The sequence below is a fragment of the Canis aureus genome, chromosome 12 (genome assembly GCF_053574225.1).
Source record: "Canis aureus isolate CA01 chromosome 12, VMU_Caureus_v.1.0, whole genome shotgun sequence".
In the NCBI taxonomy this organism is placed as follows: Eukaryota; Metazoa; Chordata; class Mammalia; order Carnivora; family Canidae; genus Canis; species Canis aureus.
The window spans coordinates 15,409,637-15,422,372 of NC_135622.1; the positions used below are offsets into that span (position 1 = coordinate 15,409,637).

General features: G+C 39.1%; 1 protein-coding gene across 1 annotated transcript in view; it reads left to right on the forward strand.

Annotated features, from left to right (window-relative positions):
• ALMS1 (ALMS1 centrosome and basal body associated protein) overlaps nt 1-12,736 on the forward strand; it is a 216,461-nt gene that overhangs the window by 198,631 nt on the left and 5,094 nt on the right. The window contains exons 19-23 of the mRNA XM_077842914.1: nt 7,472-7,592; nt 8,836-9,039; nt 9,535-9,764; nt 10,530-10,713; nt 11,617-11,680. Coding sequence (XP_077699040.1) covers nt 7,472-7,592; nt 8,836-9,039; nt 9,535-9,764; nt 10,530-10,713; nt 11,617-11,680 — 803 coding nt within the window. The remainder of the gene's footprint in view (nt 1-7,471; nt 7,593-8,835; nt 9,040-9,534; nt 9,765-10,529; nt 10,714-11,616; nt 11,681-12,736) is intronic.

The following is a 12,736-nucleotide window of genomic DNA, read 5'->3' on the forward strand; positions in this document are numbered from 1 at the left end:
GTCCCACATCAGGCTCCCTGCATGGAGCCTGCTTCTCCCTCTGCCCGTGTCTCTGCCTCTCTCTGTGTGTCTCTTATGAATAAATAAAATCTTTTTAAAAAAAATAAAAGGAGGGAAAAGTCTTTTAGAGACTTCCAAAATTATTGCTGTGCTTTCAACCAGAATGTATTCATTTTTCTATCATCCAGTTGCAGTTGTAATATAGAATGTGACAAGTGCAAGAGTAATTTTTTTCAGATTTTGACATGTAACAGATAAATTTTGCTAGCAACATAATAAGCTTGATTTAAAATATCTATATTTTTTCCAAGACATAGCATCCACACTTGTTCTAAATGCTCATAGAATATTCACAAAAATTAATTGTACTTAAGCAAAATGTTGATAAATCCCCAAAGTAGATGTATGCCTAAGTTTATATTTTCTAACCACAATGCAATAAGGTTGGAATTTAGCAACTATAATTTTTATCATTAAATAGATAAAATTTTTAAAACCTCATTCTAAACTTTTGGGTTATAGGACTAAAAATTGAAAATATACTTTTTTTCATTAAAGATAGTAAAGGTACATATCCAAAACTTAAGGGATGTGGCTAAATCTATATTTAGAGAGAAATGTATAGCCTTAAATAAATGGTATATTTTAACAAGTTCAATTAGGTAATAATTAAATCTTCTAGGGCAGCCCGGGTGGCTCAGCGGTTTAGCACCGCCTTCAGCCCAGGGCGTGACCCTGGAGACCCAGGATCAAGTCCCACGTCAGGCTCCCTGCATGGAGCCTGCTTCTCCCTCTGCCTGTGTCTCTGCCTCTCTCTCTCTCTCTCTCTCTCTCTCTCTCTCTCTCGTCTCATGAATAAATAAATAAAATCTTTTAAAATTTAAAAAAAATAAATCTTCTAGTCTGAAAGAAGATTAACAAAAGAAAAGAACTCGTCTGAGGATCTGTTATGCAGACACAGTGCCATTTTAATGTTCTGAGGAGGATTTTTCATAGTTCTCATCTACCAAACTTGCAGGAAAAAAATCTAGTTCTGATTCTATAATGATGAATAATAGACAGTTATCACCTAAGTGCCTGCTTTTTTTAAGTTTTAATTTCATCTGTAGGAATTAAATATATATCAAAACTTTGTGTTTTAGACAGTTTGTGATTGTGTCACTCTTTATTGGTTAGTAAATTTTATTATTGAAACTACAGTTGACATGTGATCTAAAAACTCTTCACAAGAAAAGGCTGTCCTTTGTGCCATAGACTATATAGTTCTTGTTTTGATCTGTCTTATCAGTGTGTTTCTCTGGTCCTAAACTTCAGTGGTTATAAATGAACTAGCATGAACCCATTCCTCTGAAAGAAAAGCGTCTCCAAGCAGGCATCTGACTGGCAAAATGTCAGCAATAACAAATTTCCTACATGAAGAATAGCTATATGAGGTCATGTAAGAAAACATGGCCTTTCTCCTACATTGGATATATTTTTCTAAGCTCAATTTCTACCCAAAAATAATTTTTTAATTGAAAAGCTTTTGGGAGGATGGAGCCTATCTGAAGGTATCTTTGATCAATAAATGTGGGAATTGAGTCTCACCTAGATTTTAATTAAATTAAAAATACTTAAAAAGCCTGATATATCTCTGAGATAGTAGGAATTATTTTCTTTTCCTGTTGTGGAATAAGGTATCCAAAGGTGAGTTTGCTATCATAATAATAGAAATTAAAACAGAAGTGGCCAGCCAGCCAGCTAGCATGTGTCTTCCTCCAAGACTCTGCCACAGAAAGTTTGAAACCATGGTGGCTGATAATGTCAGTTGCTCTGAAGTCACTTAAATCTTTTGTGTAAGCCTCATTGCAGAGGACTGAGTAAGCTGATTGACACCCAGGCCCTAAGGGATGATGAGATCATCTGAGGAGATAGCTGAGACTTGGTTTACCAACGGCATCCTTAATGAATTCAGCAAAACAGATGTCCTGTCCCTTGGTGGGTCATCAGCACAGATTGTCAGACACAGTAAGACCTGCGCATTGTGATTATTGTTGTGACTCTGTAGAAGTTAACATTGCATGATTGCATGATTCTGACAGTTTGTGCTGGCCCCAGCCATAGTGTGTGTAGTGCTACATTGTACCAAGAACATGCAGTGTCCACATTTTTGTTGGGATTGTTCATGCTTTATTATATGAAAATGACACTGTTGGTCCCCTTCCATTGTTCTTATATCTGATTTAGAAACAGCAGATGTAGGACCAGAGAACATAAGCTTTTTTCTCCAAATAAGTCTTCATAATCTACATTATTTCAGTTTGGAAAATAAATACATTTTTACAGCTTTTTTGAGGTTTTTCACATACCATAAAATTCACCTACTTAAAATGTACAGTTTGGTGGGTTTTAGTATTCACAGAGTTGTGCATCCATCGCCACAATCTAATTTTAAAACATTTTCAACGCCCTCTACAAACACCCAGTACACATTAGCAAAGTCCCTCTGCATTTTTCCCAACCTCTCACAGCTGCCCCAGCCCCTGGCTGTGGTAACTAAGTAACTAATCTACTTTCTGTTTCTGTAGATTTGCTTATCCTGGACATTTCATATACATGGAATCATACCATATGTAACCTTTTGTGACTGACTTCTTTCACTTAATGTTTTTCAAAGTTCTATATTGTAGCAGTGTATTCATTCTTTTTTATTGCCAAATAATATTCCATTGTATGAATATTCCATTACATATTTTATTTATTCACTCACCAGTAAATGGATATTTGGATCTCTTCTCCTTGGCTGTTATTAACAAGGCTGCTGTGAATACTCCTTTACAAAGTTTTTGTGTGGATGTATGTCCTCATTTCTTTTGGGCATATGCCTGGGAGCAGATATATGCTGGGGCATAAGCAGTCTACATTTAACCATTTGAGGATCTGCCCTGTTCTTATCCAAAATATCACAATTTTGCATTCCCACCAGCAGTATGTGAGGGTTCCAACTTCTCCACATCCTTGAAAACACTTGTCCTTTGGATTTTCACCATCCTAGAGTTCTAACTAAATATATTTTATTGAGAGAGAACTTATTTTTAGACTTGTTCTATTTTTTAAATGTTTTGACTTTTTATAGGCAGGAATTAATCTGAAAGAGATTTGAACTAGAAACAAACACACACCAAGCTCCTCATTGAATCAAATCAGTGGTGCATAGCGTGACTGGTTGTATCCTCTATGTTCAGGAGAGTTGGGCTTGGAAGGGACTGTCATTTCTGCTGCATCTGTGCCATGAGGCACCCTAGCCTCTGCTTGCAGAGAGCTCCACCCTCCCTCATTGTGCATGGGCAGCTTGTTTATGTGTCTAAGGCTCCATTATCAAAGGTCTTAATTTCTGGAGATCCAAAATCTCCGATTATTGTACTCCCTCGCTCTGTTCCCAGCCTTGCTTTCAAAAGGCACAAGAAGGGCAGCCCAGGTGGGCTCAGGGTTTAGCGCCGCCTGCAGCCCAGGGTGTGATCCTGGAGACCTGGGATCGAGTCCCACGTCGGGCTCCCTGCATGGAGCCTGCTTCTCCCTCTGCCTGTGTCTCTGCCTGTCTCTCTCTCTCTCTCTCTCTCTCTCTTTCTCTGTGTGTGTGTGTGTGTGTGTGTCATGAATAAATAAATAAAATTTTTTTAAAAAAGGCACAAGAAATAGGGCTAATCTTCCTCTTGGGTTCCCATTTCCTTCCCGGAAGTATTTCCTCTCAGGTCTTCACTGTGAACCATTTTTCACAGGACATGCTTTCCACTCCCCTTTCCTATAAATTGGCAGCTTCCCTGGTTTTATTGTTTGCTGATATCCTATTTTTAAACATGTCTCCTTGAACTAAGCATGTTGTGCTTCAGATGGTGAGAGCATGTAGACAGAGCAGATTTATCACCTTCCTTTCTGTGGGTAGGACATTTCTTAAGCCTTATATATGCCTTACTTCTGTTGAGCTCACCAAAGCCATGAAACCTCTATAGCTGCACTCTTTTCTGTAGGCTTTTGTTTTATTTTCACTTCTTAAACTGGAATACAGGGCACCCCCGGTGGCTCAGCGGTTTAGCGCCGCCTGCAGCCCAGGGTGTGATCCTGGAGACCCTGGATCAAGTCCCACGTCAGACTCCCTGCATGAAGCCTGCTTCTCCCTCTGCCTATGTCTCTGCCTCTCTCTCTCTCTCTCCTCTCTGTGTATTCTCATGAGTAAATAAATAAAATCTTTTTTAAAAATTTTAAATAAAAAAATAAAAATAAACTGGAATACAATCACGTACAAAATTTTCAACATATAAAAGAATATTTTATTGTCTCCTTCCCAGTCCTAGTCCTAGGTACCTAGCTCTCCTTTCCAGAGCTGCTCAGTGTTACTCATTCTTAGTTCTTGCATATCTTCACAGAGATCTTTTTTAAGTTATATTGAAGTATAATTTATATACCAGAGAATTCATCTTTTTTTTTTTTAGAGAGCAGAGTGTAGGGGCAGAGGGAGAAATTCTCAAGTAGGCTCACCACCTTGAGATCATGACTTGAGCCAAAGTCAAGAGTCAGACACTTAACCGACTGAGCCACCCAGGGACTGAGCCCATTTTTAAATTACATATGTGGAGGGCAGCCCAGATGGCTCAGCGGTTTAGCGCCACCTTCAGCCCAGGGCCTGTTCCTGGAGTCCCAGGATCAAGTCCCTGCATGGAGCCTGCTTCTTCCTCTGCCTGTGTCTCTGCCTCTCTCTTCAGCCCAGGGCCTGTTCCTGGAGTCCCAGGATCGAGTTCCTGCATGGAGCCTGCTTCTTCCTCTGCCTGTGTCTCTGCCTCTCTCTCTCTCTCTCTCTGTCTCATGAATAAATAAAATCTTTTTTTAAAAAATTGCATATGTGGATTGTCTCACATTTATTTAGATCTTTAATTTCTCCCACCAATGTTTTATAGTTTTCACTGTGCAAGCCTTGCACTTCTGTTGTTAAATTTATTCCTAAATATTTCAATTTTTTTGATGCTATTGTGAATGGAATTGTTTCCTTAATTTTATTTTCTGATTGTTTATTGCTAAAATACAGATATACAATTGATTGTGGGTGGCTCATTCAGTTAAGCATCTTATTCTTGATTTTTGGCTTGGATCGTGATCTCAGAATCCTGAGATTTTGCCCCTAGTCAGGCTCCATGCTCAGCAAGGATTCTGTTTCTCCCTCTGTGGGAGCACTCAGGCTTGCTCTGAAATAATAAATAAAATCTTTTTTAAAAATCCAATTAATGTTTTATCTATTTAATTTTATATCCCCAATCTGGCTAAATTTACTAGTTCTAATACTTCTTTATGAATTCCTTAGTATTTTCTATGGACAGGATCATGTCATTTACAAATTAAAAGTTGTACTTCTAAAAAAAAAAAAAAAAAAAAAGTTCTTTCCAATCTGGGTTCTATTCTTTTCACAGGTGTTTTATCCATAAAAAAGCAAATAGCTGCATATGTTTTCTACCTGGCAAACCTGGCAGCTCACAAACCTGGCAGCTCTGCTTTTTATACTTAACAATCTCTCCTGAAAGTCCTTTCAGTACCTAATGTCCTTTCTTCTCTTACAGCTGCAAAGAAGGGATAGTATATTGCCTGTCAGGCTTATCTTTCACACCACTCTTCCTTATACTCATACATCTTGGGTTTTTTTTAACATCACAGTAGGCTCAGAGTTTTATGTTAGTTTTTTACAGTTTATAATCTAAATCACTGGTTCTTTCTAACAATTCTGTACTTTCAGAAATGAAGGTGCTCCCTTTTTGAGCTGAGAAACCTGCTACAGAGAATGCAGTGCTTGCTCAAGTAGAGTCAGCTAGTAAAGGGAAGATCTGAGACTGGCGTAGATCTTGAGACTCCAAACACAAAGCTGTTTCTACTGTGTCAGAGTTGCTGTTCCTCCTGCCTAGTGTGTGGGGCTTTACAATTATCCCGTGTTTGATTTGGCATCATTCCTGTTTATTATTTTGGATCTTGACAAAGATCCTAAATGACTTAGGCCCTCCCAGATATGCATCATATGAGAAACCTGCTTCTCATACCTCCAAGACACTGATATATAAAATTTTAAGAAGGAATAGAGCAAACCCAGTAACTGGACACAACAGGCACTTAGTAAATAGTTGCAGTCAAATGTACACTAAAGGCCTCTCTCTCTATGTTGATAATATTTGGGTAAGAGTGGTTCAACCCATTATGGTTCTACCAGTTTATTTTATCATTTAACCCATGTAACTCATCTTCCCCTCAGAGATATCACAAGAAGTTTTGTCATTTTATTCAAATCTAGTTGCACTCAACTACACATTCTTTTGGCTTAACCAGTTAGTGACGATATCTACTAGAAAAAAAAAAACAAAAACAGGCTAACCTGGCAGTGATCGTTCTGCCTACCTTCCTGAGCAGTAGCTGAAATGTGCTAATCTTTTCTTTGACCTCCAAATGCTTGCAAATTATTAGATTGATGATCCATTCTAGAATTTTATGTCATTATTGTTAAACCTACCAGTTCGCAATGCTTATCTTTTTGAAAATTAAAACATTTCTTGTCCCCAGACATCTAAAATCGCTCCTCTGTTTCAAATTTTTCAAAGAAACTGTTGCAGTTTCCTGAGAGACCTGGAATATAGTTTATCTAGTTCAGGGAGCAATCATTCTGCTTCCTTTCCTGACTTAGCCGTGAATTCACTTTTACCAAACTTGCTTAAGTAGATAAGTACCTGGCATTTATGAAAAATATAAGTACTCAGACCCCTCCCCTAGAGACTCTAACTCACTGTTCTAGGTTAGGACCCATCCCTCAGCAGATTGTTGTGATAAGTTTAAGAGACTGTTTTCTACTACATTTTGATTATCTTTTTGTCATTCACTAATATTCCACCATCTTCAACCCATGAAGTTGCCCCTCTTTGCTCTGAACATAATTATAAAGGCGTCTTGGGTTCTTTAATAATTTTTGAAATACTCCAGTCATTTGGGACTTCTCATGGGGCCTTGCAGCTCTTTGTATTTACCCATGTAGAAGTATCTGAGTCTGATCTTACTGGAGGGCGCCCTCTGCAGCCAGCATCCTCTTTAGTCATTCCTAGCCCTCTTTATCTCTCATCAAAATTTTAGAATTAAAAAAAAAAAAACAACTTTAGCATTTCATTCTGAAGACACACCAGGCTAATCTTTGAGTAGGATCTTCAGATTTTTTTCAAGTCCTGTGAACATACCCAGTCTTGATGCCTTACCTTTTTACAGCAGCTCAGGCCCGTATCCAACCACAGCAGCATTCACTTCCCCATTACAAATTGTGCAATAGCATGTTCCCATTGTCAGAAGCTTTCTGGCAACTTGATATCAACAACTGGAATTGAATTAGAAGGGGCTCTTGGTGGCTTGTATGTTTTCCTATGCTGTGGTTGACTATGCCAGTGATTTAAGGTAATAACAGGGTCTCTTGTTTTTACAGGTGGCAGACCATGTGATTTCTTCTGACTCTGTTTCATCTTCTACCAGTAGTTTCTGGAGCTCAAGCTCTACCCTTTGCAACATGCAAAATGTACAAATGTTAAACAAAGCCGTACAAGCAGGTAAATTACCTGAATTTAACCATTTCCATTGAAATACAAATAGATTTTAAACATAGGTTAAGATACTCAGTCTCACATACAATAAAATGAAGATTAAAACTATACTCAAATGCCATTTTTCACCTATCAGACTGGCAAAAATCTATTTCATAGTTAGTTTGAGGGCACAAGTGTAAAGAAGTAGATACTCGTACATTCAGGTTGGGAACACAACCCCTATGACAGGCAATTTGGCAGTTTCTATCAAGATAACTTTGACCTGGCACTTTTACTTTTTTTTTTTTTTTTTTTTTTTTATTATTTATTTATGATAGTCACAGAGAGAGAGAGAGAGAGGCAGAGACATGGCAGAGGGAGAAGTAGGCTCCATGCACCGGGAGCCCGACGTGGGATTCGGTCCCTGGTCTCCAGGATCGTGCCCTGGGCCAAAGGCAGGCGCCAAACCGCTGCGCCACCCAGGGATCCCTACTTTTGAAACTTAACCCATAGATATATTGTGCATATGTGCAAAATGACAAGTGTACAGAATTAACCATTGAAGTATTTATTAGAGCAGAGAATTTAATTCAACTTAGATATCCATCAATAGCCAAATGCTTAGATAAATTATCGTGCATCCATATAATGAAACATAGGGTGAGGAAGCACTCTCTGCTAATATGACAAGATCTCCAACATTGATAACTAAAAAGAAAAAGCAAAGTACTTTAAAAATAAAGTACGCTTAAATGTGTGCAAAAATTTCTCTGAAACTATGGGGTTACAAACTGAGTGAATGGAGAACAGAAGTGGGAAAGAGGCTTTTCCCTTATGTATTTCTATATCCTTTGATTTTATATAACAAAAATAACCTTCTCCCTTGATTTTTCCCCCTAAGTCTTGTCTTTATATGTCAACCTCGTCCTTACCTGGATGCCTGTCAGTAGGACTATAAGCATTAAATATCTCACCTGTAATCAGAACTGAAATCCTCTACCCACTGAATCCATGTTAGTTGTTTTTTCCCCTCTAATATCTAACCTGACTTAGAAATAAAAACCTTTTTCTGTCTTCTTCCCCCTTCTTCCCGTTGGTCCCCCTCCCCTTCCCTCTATCTCTCTCCCTCACATCTCTCCACACCATCCAGAGGAGGTAGGAGCCTGCATTTTTGAAGGCTTAGAAAGTTTCCATCTACTAAATCGAATACACATGCCCTCTAAATCTCAAGGCTGCTCCCAGGATATCTGTGGATCTTTCTCCTCAGGTAACTTGGAGATCGTGAACGGTGTCAAAAAACACACTCGTGATGTTGGGATGACTTTCCCAACTCCAAGTTCTAGCGAGGCTAGGATAGAAGAGGACAGTGACATGACTTCTTGGTCAGAAGAAAAAATAGAAGAGAAAAGACTTCTCACCAATTATCTTGGGGACAAAAAGTTAAGGAAGAACAAACACAGTTGCTGTGAAGGTCAGTTTCTTTCTTCCTTTTTTTTTTTTTTTTTTTTAAGATTTTTATTTATTCATGAAAGACACAGAGAGAAACGGGCAGACAGAGGCAGAGGGAGAACCAGGCTCTGTTCAGGGAGTCCAATGTGGGACTCAATTCCAGGATCATGCCCCGAGTCAAAGGCAAATGCTCAACCGCTGAGCCACCCAGGCATCCCTGAAGGTCAGTTTCTAATTCCAGTTTTGTAGCAAAGAACTAGTGAATTTCAAGTCTCTCACAATGCTAAAATTCTTTATTTCTAAGTGACTCTCTCTTGACCCCATCTCCTCCAGCACCACCTTGGCAAATTTTCAAAGTATCTAGCACTCCAATTACAGTCATACTTGCAGTTAAGCAAACTCCAGGACATCATGCTGGCCTCTGATAGCTGCATCCCCTCAAGAGCCTGTATTACACACATGTCTTTGATGAGAAGAATGAAAAATCTTTTTTCTTTCTTAAAAATAATTCCCATAGGAGTATCATGGTTTGTTCCTGTGGAAAACGTGAAGTCTGAACCTAAGAAGGAAAACCTACCCAAGCTTCATGGCCCTGGTATCTGCTGGTTTGCACCAATAACCAACACCAAACCATGGAGGGAACCTCTACGGGAACAGAACTGGCAGGGACAGCACGTGGATGGCCACAGGCCACTAGCAGGCCCAGACAGAGAGCGACTGAGGCCATTTGTGAGAGCAACCCTACAGGTGCAGTGACATTGAGTTATTTCCAGCCATATGTTTAAGGGGATCAGAAAGGGAGATGCAGAGATGTTAAATTTGTGACTTGGCCTTCTGAAGAACAGTCACATAACACTCATTTCTTGCACTTCCACAGTTCATCTCTTCCCATTGTCATCATTAATCAAAGGTCACTTGCCTGTTAACCATTGTAAATTGTTTTTGCCCTCAGTACCTGGGGACAAGGCAAGAGGAGGGAGAATGTTGGGTTTGGTGATGCTGGGTTTGTAGATATCTGCATGAAGAGCGCTCTGGAGGTTTGATATTTGTGTCAGTCTATGTGTGTTCCTTCATTTAAATAATTCCTATTTCTGCTTAGCACAGGATTTAAAAGGCACAAAATCCCTTCTTTATATGTACCTTGGCAGCTGAAAGAAATGTCATTTAATAATGTATTTGTTTGAAGGGAAATTTAAAATAGCACATGAACTGCGCTCTAGCCCATCAACATTTGGAAGAATTGTAATTGCCACAGTCTTAGTTCTTAGCTTATTCCAAAGGCATCCTTTGGTTCCTCTGGCTTTCCTACTGGAGCCCTCCCCTACAGAGAGTTGTTAGATTATTCTTCAACTCCAGAAATTTTCTGCACTTTAGAAACAGGCTCCTCGGAAAAAAAAAAAAAAAAAAAAGAAACAGGCTCCTCAAACCACTTTTGGTCAGGCACTGTTTTCTAGGCCCTTGGAAAATAAGCTGCATCATTAACATGAGGCTGGGGGCCTTTTCTCTCTTCAGGAATCCCTTCACCTTCACAGACCTGACTTCATCTCCCGCTCTGGGGAGCGGATAAAGCGTCTGAAGCTGATAGTCCAGGAGAGGAAGCTGCAGAACATGTTGGAAAGTGAGCGAGAGGCACTGTTCAATGTTTCAAGAGAATGGCAGGGCTACCGGGACCCCACACACCTGCTCCCGAAGAAAGGTACCCTCCGGCTCTTCGCTTTCTTACTGACTTCACACCAGGGAGCACTGCTCAGTGCCCGGCCAGTGACAGAGACAGAAAGGGACTGTATGCTTGCTGAGATCCCACTTTCCTCACGTAGCAGAACCTACCCTGTGTAGCTCTCAGCACTTTCGTGATGCATATAAGGCCAAGTCCTCTTGCCCTTGCGTCTTAGAGATCAGAGTGTGCAGTAAGAATGATGCTTTTATAAACTAGCCATGTGTTTGTGAGCAAATTAGTTCCAAAAGTATGTTTTTTTCTTCAAAGATGGGGCTGATTCCAGGATTGCCTATCTCATAGGGTGGTGATAATAATAATAATAATTAATAATAATAATAATAATAATAATAATAATAATAATAATAGTAACCCTTATGTGTTTTGCCCAGGCATTGTTCTTGTGTAATGCTTGTAACACCTCTCTGGAGTAGATGCTTTTAATACCCCTATTTTACAGATGAGAAAACAGAGACAACAAGAGTTTAAGTCCCTTACCCAAGATTATTCATCTGATAAGCTGGGATTTAAACCCTCCAGACTGTACTCCTAACATTCTGCTAGGTGTAAGATCGCCATAAAATAATATGTGAACGCTGTGAAAATTGTGAAATGCTACCTAGTGCTTTCATCACAGCCCTACCTGCAAACCAGCCAGTGTTTCTGTTCACACTGTTTAGTCTGTGCCACAGCATGTTGTGTCTTCAAGAGCCTGCTGTCAGCAGTCCCCACAGTCTAACCTTGGCCTTGACCTTGGTCATTGCTCACTGCCCAGTACTGGCTGCTCAAGGTAGAGGCATCAAGTTCTAGCAGCGCCTTCTCACAGCTCAACACCCTTCCCTATTAACCCACTATCCACTGAAAATCCCTTCTTCTCATGCTTAGGTTTCCTGGATGCCCGAAAGAGCAGGCCTATTGGGAAGAAGGAAATGATTCAGAGGTCTAAACGGTAAGGCCAAAAAAATAAGAGTAATTATAAAAGTATAAATAAAGCCACCAAGTGATCAGAAGCTCTGACTTGGAACGCCCTGGGTGGCTCAGTGGTTGACACCTTCATTCAGCTCAGGATGTGATCCTGGAGTCCCAGGATCAAGTCCCACATTGGGCCCCTTGCATGGAGCCCACTTCTATCTCTGACTTGCTCTGTGTCTTTCATGAATAAATAAATAAATAAAAGCTTTAAAAAAAAAAAAGCAGCAGCTCTGGCTTGCCTCCAGAATAAAGACATTATGCTCAAGTTAAAACATTAAGAGAAAATTAGTTGTGAAAGAAGTTTCTCATAATACTAAAAAAGGAAAGAAAAATAGCGGATTGCAATATAGATGAGTCAGATATAAAAGATGCAAAGAATCCCCACTAATTTGTATGCTTTTGTCAAGCTTGTTTTTGTTAGAAACCTAAATATAAATAAAGATATCTAAAATATAAGATATGAATATTTTGAAATAAGATGTTTATTTGGGGTATTACCCTTTATCCACGCAATCCCATTTCTAGGAATTTATGTAATAGAGTGAAATAATAGAATACTAAGGCATATTAAATTAGACTTTAAAAAAAGTCAAGTTTCAGAAGCATGTGTACACTGCTACCACATGCAGTATTTATAAAGTATTTGTGCCTAAATAGATGCATATACATTTATATGCATTGAATATCTCTGGAAGGATATCCAAAAAAACCGGTAATAGTGGTTGCCTTTTGGAAAAAGGACTGAGTGACTAACCTACAGAGGTAGGACAAAGACTAATTTTTTGCCTTTTTATACTTACTGAATTTTGTGCCATTGCATGTTTTAGCAGTTAATTAATTAGCGATATGCATATATCGATTATGAGAATGCCATGGATTTAATTGACGTATAACATTGTGTAAGTCTAAGATACGTGATGTGATGACTTGATTCATGTATATATTGCAGTATGTTTACCACACTAGTTAACACATCCTTTAACTCACATAATTACCATTTTGTTGATGGTAGTAGCATTCTTACTGTTATGGT